We start from the raw sequence: 13,111 nt of genomic DNA, 5'->3' as shown, positions 1-13,111 counted from the left end.
CAATGGTGCCCATGCCAGGGGTGCCATTACAACACTCTGATGCCAACTAAGTGATTTTAGAAAGTGGCCAAGCTTTTGTTCAGCAAAAGGATCAGCTTGATGGGCTGTGCAGAGTTTTGATAACGTTGCTTTGGTAGCAGCAGTTCCTCCTCAGTACAAGGATCTTCTTGGGGTGACTAAAGGCAAGTTGTGGCAGCCATTTTGTGGCTGGCCCCGCCTTCTGTGGCAGCCATTTTGTGGCTGCATCCACCACACTGTCAGAATTCCAAAGGTGCCCGCAGGCTCAAAAAGGGTTGGGGACTCTGGTTGTCTCCTAAACGAAATATAACTCTGCAAGTAAAATGGCAGCATGAACCTACTGTTCATCTCCAAGAATGTGCATTATGACAAGAAGTTTACGGACCAGAGCTGAGTGGAGCAGACAGTACTACTTGCGTATCTCATAGATCCTTGTGGTTTTGCTTGGATATTCTTGTTTTTCAATCCCCCAAAGTAGGATCAGCGACTTTGAGGGGCACAAGCCACGGAACAGGCCTCACGCCTGAGCCAGAGAGGGGATCACTTGGAGCCCATGCGCCAGGCCCCTTCCTTTACAGAGTGCCACCAGCGGGTCAAGTGAAGTGGTGTCACAACAATGCCCTCGAGCTTGCACAGAGTGCACCTCCATCATCAGCCATTGCCCACTGGCCGTCCTGAATCGTTCTTACAAAGCTACAGGTTCATCTGCTGCAAAGAGGAAAGCTCGTCTTGGCTGGAAACCAGGGATGACCTGTTGGGGTTGAGGAGACCTGTGTCTCTTCCACAGTTCTGAGGCCGACCAAAGACTCTGGAACTGACTGCACCTGAATCCTGTGTGGCATTCCTGGCAACAGCATCTTGGGAGGAAACCTGTCCCCTTCACAGGTGGTATTTCAGGCTAATAGTCTGGAATGAGTCCCTCCCTGCAAGCTCAGCCCTCTGCATCTAGGTTCTGGCAGGACACCACCTCTGCCCTCTGCCCTTTCGCGAGGGAGAGCTGGGTTCAAATTCCCCCCCACATCCACACACACAAGGGAGAGCTGGGTTCAAACTAGAAATGCAAGCTCTAGACTGAAATTCTGGAGATTTGGGGGTGAAGCCTGGGGAGGATTGGGATGGGAGTGTCCTGCATAGTGCAGGGGGGTTGGACCAGATGACCCAGGAGGTCCCTCTATTATTCTCTGATGATTCTATGGAGGGGGAGGGAGCTCAGTGGGGGTACAGGGCCATAGAAGACGCCTTCCAAAGCAGCCCTTTTCACCAGGGGGAGCTGATCTGTTTCACCTGGAGGCCAGTGGCCATTCCGGGAGATCTCACGCCGCCCCCTGGAGGCTGGCCACCCTCGTTCATACCGCCCCCTCCCCCCCATGAAACCCGCTGCGCGGGTTTCAGCCAGATCCTCGACGCTTAGCCCACCCTGCAGGGGCGTTGTGCGGAAAGGGAGGCAACGAGGATGCGTCCTTCTCGAAGGGTGGGTGAAGAATTGCCCGCTTTCAGCGCCTTTGAGGAGGGGCACAGGCGCCTGCCTGCCACTGCTTGTCTTCGGCCGCTGCTGCCCCTTTCGGATGGCGGCCTGCCTCCTCTCGCCTGCCCGCCCCCCGCGGGAAGTCCCGCGTCTCTCCTCCCCTTTCCTTTCGTTTTCGCTTCGAGGCGTGGCGGGCCCGCTTGTGCTCTGCGCTGCAGCCCGGGAGCCGCGACCATGGGCGACACCTTGCGCATCTCCCCCGAGTGCGAGGCGCAGGTGAGGCCCGGGAGGTGGGCTGGGGGGGGGGGAGAGGGGCCGCTCTCCGCAGGGCGCAGCGCTACCGCGGGGGGACAGGCAGCGGTGCGACAGGTGAGGCTCCAGGCACGCGCTCCCCCCCCCACGGGGAGCTTCATCTGTTGGATGGCTGCATAGCAGGGCAGAGGTCGTCTGCCCGGAAAGTCCCCGCGTGGGATGCAGAGTTGGGTTGGGGGCGTCAAGGTGGCGCCTGCCTGGCCCAGGGAAGGTGGTTTTCTTGCTCTCCCCCCCCCCAGCTATGGGGCGTGGGGGGGCTCAGGCTTGGCCCCCTTCGTGGCCCGTCCGGCGGCCGGCCAAGCGGTGCGCGCAACAGGTGTGCGGCGGCTCGGGTGACACGGAGGGGGCGGCTGGCGCCTGGCCCGGGCGCGCGATTGTCCGCTCCGGTGCAACTTTTGCATGTCCGGAGTTTCATGTTTCTCTTTCTGCGGCTCCTTCGCTCCGCAGGTGGAATCCTTCAGGAAGAACCTCTGCGCCCAGGTGAGGCCACACCACTCCCCTCTCCTGGAGGTTGGGCGTTAGGGGAGGGTCTCGCCAAAACAAATTCTCGGGCCCCGGGCGGAAAAGCAGGGGGACTTGGGACCACCACTAATTCCTAGTGCTCCAGTTTTAGCTTCAAACCCAGGAATTAAGGAGAACAGGCGTGCCTCTGGGCATGTGCAGAGTGTATTTCTCGGCACAACCCCAGGCCAAAACTTATTTGCAAAGATTTTAGGCGTAACTGGCATAATACTTTCTTTTTTTGGAAACTTCGCTTGAACAAGGGGAATTTGCATCTATTTTGAAGAATACTTTGGTATTGCTTTTTGTTTGCCTTTATGGAGTCCTAACCAGGATGTTCTCTCCCCCCCCCCCTTCTCTCCCTGCCTCTCCAGGCTGAAGAACTAGTTTCCCAGCGTTTCCCAGAAAAGATTGTGGAACTCAGTAATTTTTTGAAGGTGACCGTGGGTGTTTGGGTGCAGATCTCAGCCGCGAGCTTTTAAAGGAGGCTGGGGAAGGGGGGGGGGGGGGAGACAGGACCTTGTGGCCCTCAGTGTATTTGAACATCTGTAAAATATGAAGATCTGTCAACATAAGGGGCAAGACCAGGACACCATGAGTACAAGGAAAGGGGAATATCGCTGTGGGGTGGTCATTTTGCCAGCTCTGAGTTAGAAAATTCCTGTGGGTTTTGGGGAGGGGTAGGATTTAGGATTGCCAGCTTCAGTTTGGGAAATCCCTGGAAGGAGTGGGCTTGGGGTGTGCTATCGGGGTGTCGCAAATTCGGTGTGAACTTGAAAGCCAGAGGTTTATATCCCAGTAGCTTCTTTGTCACCAGTGGGATTGAGCGGGTGATGGGCAGCCTTGGGTGCCACTGTGACCGTGGGAGGGATGGGGTCTCTGCCGCAGAGAGCATACACATGTCAAAAAAAGGGAAGGGAAGCCAGATGGGGCAGCGGCCAGTGGGGCTCACTGTCTTCCTCCTCCTCCTCCTCCTCCTCCTCCCAGGACCCCGAACTGAATGTCTCGGACCTCATTTCTCTCCGCGCTGAGCTGGACATCCCTGTGCCGGACCCCAAGAAAGACGAGGAACGCCGGAAGAAAAAGGAAGTGAGTCGTTGGGGGTAGGGGAACACGTGGTTCTAAACTGTGCTCATATGTCACCTCTGAGAAGGAGCAACTTAACTTGGGGGAGTCCCTCAGACCGGTGGGGGGCAGCTCCTTGCACCCTCATCCCTTCTTCCTAGTAAATCTTGGAGGTTCTCCCCTCTGTGTGGCAGAATTGATTATTGGTTGTTTCTATTTTCTTGTGACCTTTCCCTTTTTTGGGGGGGAAGGAGCTTGTTTCCCTTTCAATTTCAGTTGTTCATACCCTGCCTTTCCCCTAATGGGCATCCAAAACAGCTTCTTTCTCCATTTTTCCTCCCAACATCCCTGCGAGGTAGGTTAGGCCGAGATTTTGTCCCCTAGCTGGCTTCCAAGGCTCCAGTGGGGATTCGTACCCAGGTCTCTCGTATTCTAGTTCACCATTCTTACCACTACACCGTGCTTCCTTTCCCTTACTGGCTTGGTTGCTGCTTTTTATATGGTGACTCTGAATATTGGCTGCCAGCTTCTGGAGAGGCTGGCTTTTCGTGTTGTTTAATGTTGGCTTGCGGTGAAAGGCTGATTTGTAGCTTCGTCTTTGGACGCCTTTTGGTTGCGGGAAACCGCCCGAGGGACTCAGTTATTTCTTTGGATGAAAGAGTGGCACATGGGTGTCTTAAATACACAGGGTTGGAGGACGTAGATCTGATGCTTTTCCACGGCACAGGGAGCCACCCCTGAGAGTGGCAAATGGAAGTTGCTTGTGCCAGGGAAAAACAGCTCTTGGGAGAGGTGGGTGAGATTCAACCCTGCACAAGTCAATGGCTGTGCACCAGCTCTTCCAGAAAGTTCACGCTGGGTGGGGAGACCCGGGGCCAAGTCCTTTATTCCTCTCTGGAAGCTCATTGGGAATCCTTCGACCAGCTCGGCCGCCTTGTTAGGCTATTACTCGTTTATTTATTGTATGGCATGTGTGTGTTATGTAGCCTGGAGATCCGAGATTCTCTGGCTGCCAGGCAAGAGACATCCGGGGGCGGTTGGCCATCGCCTGCCCCCGGCGTCATTCCTTGGAGGTCGCCCTTCCCAGTGCTAGCCAGGGCTGACCCTGCGTAGCTTCTGAGACCTGTTGGGATTGGGTTTGCCCGGGCTACTTGGGCGAGGCATGGGTTTAGGAGGAGCAGAAAGAAAGGATTACCAGTTGATCCCCGTGGCCCTCAAAGCGATTCCCAGGTTGAGCTGTGAAAGGGAAGACATGCCCAAGGCCAAACCGTGAGCCTGTGGCAGAGGCAGAACCGGATCCAGCCACTGACACAACTGCGTTACTCCGGCTGGGGCAAGAAGGCTGATCTCAGCTGTGCCCCTCCCTCTTCTAATTGAGGGCTTTGTTCTGCCTGGAGCCCTAAGCTCCGCTCTGGAGCAATGGCCCTTAATGGGGCTTTCCCTGCCCCACCAGTAAATGCCAGGAGCTGTGGGGTGTGGGCGTCTCTTTCACCCATATTTTCCCACCGTTCCTGTTTCTCCGTGCAGAGCAGAAAGAGTCTGATCTCTCCCTGCGATTATTTTTAATTTGATTTTCTTTCTCCAGGGTGGAGGAGCAGAGGCGCTCACGGTTTGGTTGTGTTTGAGGGGAGATTATGGGCTTCACTCTTTCTCCCTCTGTGCCTGTGTTTCGTTTTGTGCCTTCCAATCGTCTGAGGGAGGGGAGGGGGGTGTCTTCTTGGAAGCCACGGTCAGATTTCTCCTCCATGCTCCAAATTTGTGGCCCTTCCTGCCAACCAAAGGAGGAAAAAAATGCCATTAGGGGAAGAACTTGAGGCAAATTTGGGGACGGAGCCTGTGAAGGGTGGAATTTGTGGTTTGGAGGGACCTCCTGGTTGAGGGGGTGAAATGGAGGATGAGCCTCACGCATCGCTTGGAGGACCTCCAACGTGGGGCAGGATGATAAGGAGGAATGGAAGGCTGATTCTGATTATGGGATAAGCCCCTTGCCTGGCTGTTGAGTTTCACCAAGAGAGGCATTAATATACGGATGTGGGACTTGGCAGCTCATGAGTGCCTTTGTGACTCTTTTTTTGGTGCAGAAGGAAGAGGATGGGAAGAAAGAAAAGGATGGCAAGAAATCGGACGACGATGATAAAGGTGCGGAGGGAGGGCTTGGGATTGAGATGGAGGCCTGGAAGGAGAGGCATTTGGGGGGTTTAACACCCACAGCTGTGGCAGGCAGAAGATGGACCCCCATCTCCGATGAGGCGCGCACTTTCTGAGCCTGCCAATCCGACACAGTGCCACAAAATGGCTGCTAGAGAACGAGGGGCCAGACACAAAATGGCAGCTTCAGCTCACCTTCAGCCACACTGGGAAGATTCTTGTGCTGTGGTGGCAGCTCCTGCCAAGAAAAATCTGCACAGCCCTCTCCCGTGGACCAGGGGTCCATCTAGTCCCGTTTCCTGTCCCACACAATGGCCAACCCGTTCCTGTGGAGGGACAACCCCAGGGCAGGGAGGCCTTCCCCTGGTTTTTTCTCCTGGCACCGGGATTCAGAAATGAACTTCTTCAGAAATGTGGAGATTCCTTGGAGTCCTCATGGCTGGTGGCCATTGATAGGAGCCCTCCTCTCCCCTGTCTTTGCCAGCACCCCCCTGCGGCCCCGTAGCCCACAACGAGAAGATCACAGCCCTCCTGAACCGCGTCAAGCCGGAGATCCAGGGCACCAAGGAGAAAATGAATTTGGTAAGGAGCTAGGGGAGGGCATGACGCATGCGCCAGCTCCCACGGTGACAGGTTAACCTTGAGTTCTCTTCCTTTAGATCTCTCTGTGGCTGCAGCTCCAGGTTCCGCGGATTGAAGATGGCAATAATTTTGGGGTGGCGGTCCAGGTGAGTTCCTGGCTCAGCACACCTGACCGCCCACACCCATATATAACATGCTGGGTTGTGGCGTTAACAAGGGACCTCCTACGCTCGGCAGTGGAATGCCGTTTCGAAAACACGATATAGGCCCTTGCATGGACGTGTCGTCAACTGGAGAGTCCCTGAGCAGCTGCAGGGTGCATCATGGAGGGTCCCCGGCCTTTTTTGAGCCTATGGAATTTTGAGGGGTGGTAGTGGGTGCAAGGAACAAGACCAGCTGTTGTGAGCTGCCCCGAGAGCATTTGGAGAGGGGCGGCCCATCAGCCTAAATTAAAAAATAAAGAAAATTAAATATAAATGGGCCCTCACCCCCACTTTCTGAAAAGCTCAGCGGGCACCATGTGAGTAACCAGCCCTCCGGCACCTGCAATTAAAAGCACAGGTTTCACAACTGCTATTGTGGAGATGCACCCCTCCATTTTCTTTGTGGGGGTTGGAATCCCCCCCGCTCTCTGCTGACCTCCTATCCCCCCTCTCCCTCCGTGACCCTTTCTTTGTCTTTCTCCTGCCCCAGGAAAAAGTGTACGAGTTGCTGACCTCGGCTCGAACGAAGCTGGAAGGATTCCAAACACACATTGCCAAGTGAGTCTCTGCCCAGGCGTGGGGGGGCCACTGTTGCCCTTGACTTGGCTCCCTCTCCTCCGCTCCTACGGAGGAGAACCCGGGGGTGTTCAGAATGCAGGCTAATGCATGTCGTGGTCCAGTTTTCCAGGCCTGCCCGTGGTTTTGGAGGGGTCTGGGAGGCAGCTTTCCCATAGTCCCATGGGTTTTGTGATAGGGGGAGCTCTAGTCTCCCTTCTCAAAATATCAGCATCAGGCACAACCTGGGGGAAGGATGCATTGTGCAGGGGGTTGGACTAGATGACCCTGGATGTCCGTTCCGGCTCTATGATTCTATGATGATCTGCCTGAATAAACTTGTTCCTTCAGCACGGAGCCTTCCCCCCCCCCCCAGACACACACACACTCTTAAGTCTGTCGCAATGCCCCCAGTGGGTCCCTGCCCTGCCATAAAGAGATCTGCGAGGCGGACTCCCACACTGATTAGATCTCCAGCGCGCAAAGGATATTGTGTGACAATTGCCCTCCGTTGCGTCAGGATTGCACCTTGGCTGCTGTTCATGGTTGCCAGCAGCTTTCTTTTCTTTTCGGGAAGAACCTTGAGCAGCAACCTACCTGACAGGACTCGGACAGGGCCCCCTTCTGGCCCAGGAGTCTGGGAACAGGGGGACTCAAGGCCTTCTCCGCCGCTCTGGGGTTATGTACTTGCCTTACTCAATGCGTTCAATGCGTCCGTTTTTCTCTTCAGTGAGGACTCCAAATGGAGTCCCACGCTCCCCGGCCAGCCTACCCCGCAGGGTTGTTGCTGTGAAAGTAAAATGGGGGAGAGAAGCCCGAAGTCCTTGAGGGAGAAAGGCTTGAGTTATAAATCGGTGGCCGTGGCTCTCCGTTTAGAGAAACGCAGGCAGGACCAAACTGAGCAGAATTCTTGGTCCCAGACTTGGTAAACACTCGAGGCCAAAACGGGACCGTTTTCCACGCACCGGGCATCCCTGTTTGAGTTCTGAGCCCTCCTCTGTTTGTTTCCAGGTATTATTCTGAGCGGGGCGATGCGGTCTCCAAAGCAGCCAAGAGTCCCCACGTGGTAAGCTCCATCCCTGCTGGGTTCTGGAACCTCTGCAGGAACTGGCTTGACACAGATCTCTCCGTAACCGTTTTCTTCTTTGCCCATCCAACCCGCAGGGTGACTTCCGGCAACTGGTTCACGAAATCGATGAGGCGGAATATGCCGAAATCCGATTCATGATCAACGAACTGCGGAATATTTACGTGAGTGGTGCACTGCGGAGGGGGCTGGGGAGGGGGCAGGAGTGTGTCCGTGGTTGATTCAAGAGTTCCAGGCCCATCATTGGCCATTTTGGGAGGGTGGAGCAGGTTGACATGACCATGTGTGATTGTATCACCCCATAAATATTAAACAAGTTTTAAAAATGTATTTAAACGCACTAACTCCCATTTGGAAAACCCTTCCAGGGCTGTCAAGGAACCCCAGGGTTTAACCCTGGTCTGGACCCTGGCACTGTGCCCTAGAAACAATTAGGGTTACCAACCTCCAGATGATGGCAGGAGATCTGGAATTATAGCTGTTCTCCGGGCTCCAGAGATCAGTTCCCCCGGCCAAAAACGGCTGTTTTGCAAGATGAACTCTTTGGCATTATAGAATCCTAGAGTGGGAAGGGACCATCTGGGCCATCTAGTCCAACCCCCTCACTAATCAATGCGGGATCAGCCTCAAGCATCCAGGAGAAGGATCTGCCCATCTGCTGCTTAAAGGACACCAGCAAGGGGGGGAATTCACCACCTCCTGAGTCAGTCTGTTCCACTGCTGAAATTATACCTGACTGAAGTCCCCAATGTTCAATCATTTCCCAAGCCCTAGTTGTGACAGTCCTTGACACAGCACTACAGGGTTGTATCCTGTCATCCTGCCCTTGTTCTGCCAGCCGAATTTGTTTCTGCACCAGGTATTTTCTGCTCAGTCGGCTGCGGGGCCCTCCCCACACGTCAGCTCCCACTTCTCCTTTTTCCTCCCCTCCCTCCCCAGGCTGTAGTCTATGACATCGTCCTGAAGAACTTTGAGAAGATTAAAAAGCCAAGAGACGAAAACAAAGGCATGATCTACTAAGCAACCTGCTGGAGTCTGTGGTGGAAGACCCGCCCGAGGGTGGAAGCATCCTGTTCTTTGCCAGGCAAAAATCCTTTCCGCTTACGAATAAATAGATTTTAAATTTCGCCAAGAATCTTTATTTTATTTTAAATTAGAACCCTGAAAAAGTGCATCAAAAACCAAGTCAGGCAATTGCCTGCCTAGAAGCACCGCATAAATATATATATTTTTTGAAAGATCAGCTGGAAATATAGCGCTGGGGCGTTGTCAAAACGTTAACATTTTCATCGCTAGACTCCCCTTTATGGATGCGTTTGCATTCAGTGAATATTTCGGGGATGTCCTTTTCTGCGGGAGGGAAACAAAATCGGCTGGCTTGAAAGCTACAGCTGCTCTTCATATCTGTCCACCTGGCCATCGATCTTTTTTCTATGGTGGACGGGAACAACTGGGGCCACCCAAAACGAGTCTCTGCCCCTTTTCTTGCCCTCCTGTGTAGTCTTGGCTCCTGCTGACCAATCACAATCCCTCAGGCACTGCCATTGGCCACCGACACCAGCTGGGCAATTTCTGTGTTGAGCTGCTGATTGGTCCAGTCCTCTCTGATGTCATCCAGGTGGACATCGAAGTCGACCAACTGGGAGTAAGCTTTGGCTTCGAGGAGGGATTTGCAGATGTGGCGAGAAGATTCCCAGTCTCGCCACATGATCCTGAAAAAGACCAGAGGGATGGGGGGGGAAGGCGGTTTATTTATTCACAAAACTGGCACCCTGCTCTTCTGCCCTCACCAGGACCACGCAGGTGGCTAACAAACTGAAATGGACACAACAAACCCACATTTTAAAACCATTAAAACCACACACCTGAAACAAATACAATTAAGGAGGCCTCAGTGGGTAATTTCTTTTTTAAGTTACAAAAATGTTGCCTGAAATATTATTATTAAGTTGCACGTCACCTCACGCCCTGACAGTTTGTGGAGGGCTCTGCCCCAGAGGCAGCCATTTTGTGATCCACCCACCACCTGTCTCAAAATTCCAGGTTGCCCACAGGCTAGAGACGTTTTTGGGACCCCTGCCACAGATCTTGGCAACTCACAGATTTTTGTCTTTGGGGACCCACTGCCGATCTTTCTGTTCCAACACGATTATCGGAGGTACCCGGGGATTGTTTGTAAACTTGTGGTTATCCAGCTGGAGAAGAAATTGATGTGAAAGAAAAGAAGGATGGGTTAGGTGGTTTGGTTCCTGGGCTGGGAAGGTGACATCTCTTGCTCCTCCATGTCTCACAGACTGACTCTCCTGAGGCTTGCAGTAGTTAACAATAAAACAATAATAAAATCCCCCAAAATTACAATTATCAGTCCAGTAGCTTCTAGAAAGATCTCTCCCACGAACCCTGTGTCTAGCGCCAATGTGACCCAGGGTGCCATGCTCACCATTATCAGCACCGCATCGCCGTACAATTCCGCTATGCGTCCGGCGGTCTTTTGCGCAAGGGGGGAAGGGCTGCAGGGAGCAGAGAAAGGAAGAGTCAGGGACAGGAGAGATCCCTCCCAACTGGATAACCAATGTCCGACTCTACCCAAAATACCTTTTGTCATCAGTCCCGGAATTGGCCTGGTAGAAGCCGGCAAGGAGCAAATCTGACTCGGCGCTCCAGATATCAATCTGCCAAAAACAGATGCGGATATCTCTACATGGTGCTTTGCATGTATCTCAGTGGTCCCCAACCTTTCGGAACCCACAGGTATCTTGCATGTTCTGGCCTAGTGCGGCGGGTGCAGCCACAAAATGGCTGCTGCATAAGGTGGAGCCAGTCACAAAATGGCTGCCAGTGAAGACCTTTGAGCCGTGGTGGCCGCTGCTGCCAAAGCAATGATTAAAAAATTCTGCACAGCCAATCATGTTTCCGATAGCGTGAAAACCCCACTTGGCCCCACCTACTTTCTAACATCACACGTGGGCAACAGGAAAGGGGAAGGGCTGACAGGCTCCTAGTGGGCGCCTAACCCTGTGCTTGCACTTCAAGCACGTCCATGTATGACCCTCCAAACTTCGCATGAGAAAAGCAGCCCAGTCCCTTGGGGTCCAACAGGCCACCTTGCCCCACGCCTCCCTTTGCTCCCACCTGGTTCAGGGCCACTTCCAGCATCACCGTGAGAGACAAGTTGGTGTGGAAGAGGGGGATGCAGTCTGTAATGCAGAGGCAGTCAGCTTGTCCGGTCCCTGTCGCCCGGCGCTTCTGTGCCAAGAGAAGCCCGCTCACAGCTGCGTAGGGATAGCGGGCAGCGTGGAGACACATCTTGACGTAGGCCCGGGCACATATCTCGATTTCCCCTTTCCTAGCAGACAAAAGGGGTCATTTCAAGCATCAGATATCTGTCACTCCCCACCTGACCACCAGGAATGTTCTAATTCTACCTCTCCAACTACATCCCCGATTCTGAGTTCCCTCAAACCTTCAAATCCCCCAGCACCACCCCAACTGCCTAGCCAAGCCTCTTTGCTCTTCCAAAATCTGCATGCCTGCATTGCTGCCCTTTCTATCTCGCTACATTTATCTGTTTTGAAGTTAGGCTCTACATTTCTTAATGCCATGTTCCCTCTCGCATGGCAGGAGATTGTAATTGTCCATCTGTTACGGAGCTACTATGTGATGCCAGAGTAATGACACTGGGGCACCTCTGTAGAAGAGAGCTGGATGCGATGAGCAGACAACTCTGCCCATGACATAAAATTCACAGATCTTTGGATGTGCCAGAATTAGTTTACAGTGCCTTCCATGTCCCTTTCCTTGTCCTCTTTATTTGGATACTTGCCGAAGTCCAATTGCCATGTAAGAATCTGAACGCGACATTTAAGCCATGCTTGATTTTCCCTTAACATTTTCATCATCACTTAAACTCTGCTTACACTCACAGCTCAAGTATTCATTGCTGTTGGCTCATGACCCTTGTGGGAGGGCGGTATAGAAATACAACCAATCAATCAATGCAACTTAATGGGGGGGGGCACTTCTAATTCCCTCCCCAAATAAAAATCAAAACAAAACGTGCTAAATGTTCTCATTCAGGTTGTCCCCGCAAACCAGGCGGGCCCCTTGCCTTCCAAGGTGTCAACTTGCCAACTCCAGCCTGGGATATCTCTGGAGATTTGGGAAGCAGAACCCGGGGAGGGCAAGGTTTGGGGCACAAAGTGACAGACTCCCCTCTCCAAGGCAGCCAATGTCTCCAGGGTCTCCGCCCGCCTGGAAATCAACTATGATTCCGGGAGATCTCCAGGCCACACCTGGAGGTTGGCAGCAAGAACCCACAGCAGCCCTTTTCCCCACTGTTCTAACCCCCCCTCCCCCCCAAAAAAGGCCCAGAAGGAAACTCATGGGGGGAACCAGCCCCACCCTCCCAGCTGGGGAGGGGATTCCCGCAGGGGGGGGTCACTGCACACACTTCCTGCTCCCCCCTCCCCATCCACTCACCTCTCCATGGCGTCCAATGGCAGCGACTCAAAATCCCCCTAGAACAGCGCCCCTCCTTCCCCAAACTCGCTGATTGGACAGCCGCGCACCAATCCACGCTTGTCCTCCTCATTGGCTGCGCCGCCCTCCGCCTGGATTGTGCCGGGTTTCCCCCGCCTCCCCTGAAGCCCCGCCCCCTCATCGCCGCGCCTCGTGACGTCACTAGGAGGCGCTTTCTCGGAACTTCCGGAAACAGAGGCGTTTTGAAACACGGCCATAGAGAGGTTGAGCCCTAGAGCGTCGCCCCTATTAATTTGATAGGGCGTTCTGAATTTAGCACTATGTAGAGCCCTTTCCCGGCCCCTCTCTATGGCCTTGGCCTTTTCCCTTTCCAGAGCCCTCTCCCAGGCAGCCTAGCCCAGGCACAGGAGCTGGAAGGCCGGATGGGAAAGAGAACCTGGTCCTATACCTCAAATCCTGAGGATTGCATGCTCTCCCTCTGGGTCCCAGCCAGAAAGGCGGACGATAAATAAAAAAAGAGGGCAGAAGTACAGAGAACTGCAAATATTGTTTTAATTGCAAATTGCAGATATTATCCCTCCCCCTGGAAAAAAACTTACTAACAGCATCAGCAGGGTTTTTTGCTGGGAAGGAAGCTGGCTGAGAAGGTGGTATATAAATTGAACACATAAATAAGAGAGGTTTTTACTTTTATAC

The 13,111-nt window shown here is 53.6% G+C and overlaps 2 protein-coding genes across 3 annotated transcripts; one reads left to right on the top strand and one right to left on the bottom strand.

Annotated features, from left to right (window-relative positions):
* Window positions 1-1,456: 1,456 nt before the first annotated feature.
* Window positions 1,457-9,063, top strand: LOC143826736 (proteasome activator complex subunit 1-like). The gene is made up of 11 exons (XM_077315687.1): window positions 1,457-1,759; window positions 2,243-2,275; window positions 2,671-2,733; window positions 3,284-3,385; window positions 5,443-5,500; window positions 5,994-6,091; window positions 6,169-6,237; window positions 6,785-6,852; window positions 7,861-7,915; window positions 8,014-8,100; window positions 8,876-9,063. Exons 1-11 carry the CDS (start codon window positions 1,472-1,474, stop codon window positions 8,954-8,956), a joined length of 1,002 nt encoding a protein of 333 aa, XP_077171802.1. The 5' UTR covers window positions 1,457-1,471; the 3' UTR covers window positions 8,957-9,063.
* On the bottom strand, window positions 9,060-12,554 carry EMC9 (ER membrane protein complex subunit 9). 2 transcript variants are annotated; one of them, XM_077315689.1, is made up of 6 exons: window positions 12,416-12,554; window positions 11,069-11,282; window positions 10,532-10,608; window positions 10,377-10,446; window positions 10,037-10,131; window positions 9,060-9,648 (listed from the first exon to the last, which is right to left on the bottom strand). In XM_077315689.1, exons 1-6 carry the CDS (start codon window positions 12,421-12,423, stop codon window positions 9,468-9,470), a joined length of 645 nt encoding a protein of 214 aa, XP_077171804.1. In that variant the 5' UTR covers window positions 12,424-12,554; the 3' UTR covers window positions 9,060-9,467. The 2 variants fall into 2 exon arrangements, with proteins under 2 accessions (XP_077171804.1, XP_077171805.1); XM_077315690.1 differs by lacking the exon at window positions 12,416-12,554 and adding an exon at window positions 11,860-12,220.
* Between the last annotated feature and the right edge of the window lie 557 nt (window positions 12,555-13,111).

Source organism: Paroedura picta, chromosome 16 (assembly GCF_049243985.1).
Source record: "Paroedura picta isolate Pp20150507F chromosome 16, Ppicta_v3.0, whole genome shotgun sequence".
NCBI classification, from domain to species: Eukaryota; Metazoa; Chordata; class Lepidosauria; order Squamata; family Gekkonidae; genus Paroedura; species Paroedura picta.
The sequence above is the reverse complement of the archived record's forward strand: the minus strand, read 5'-3'. Positions and strand labels throughout refer to the sequence as shown.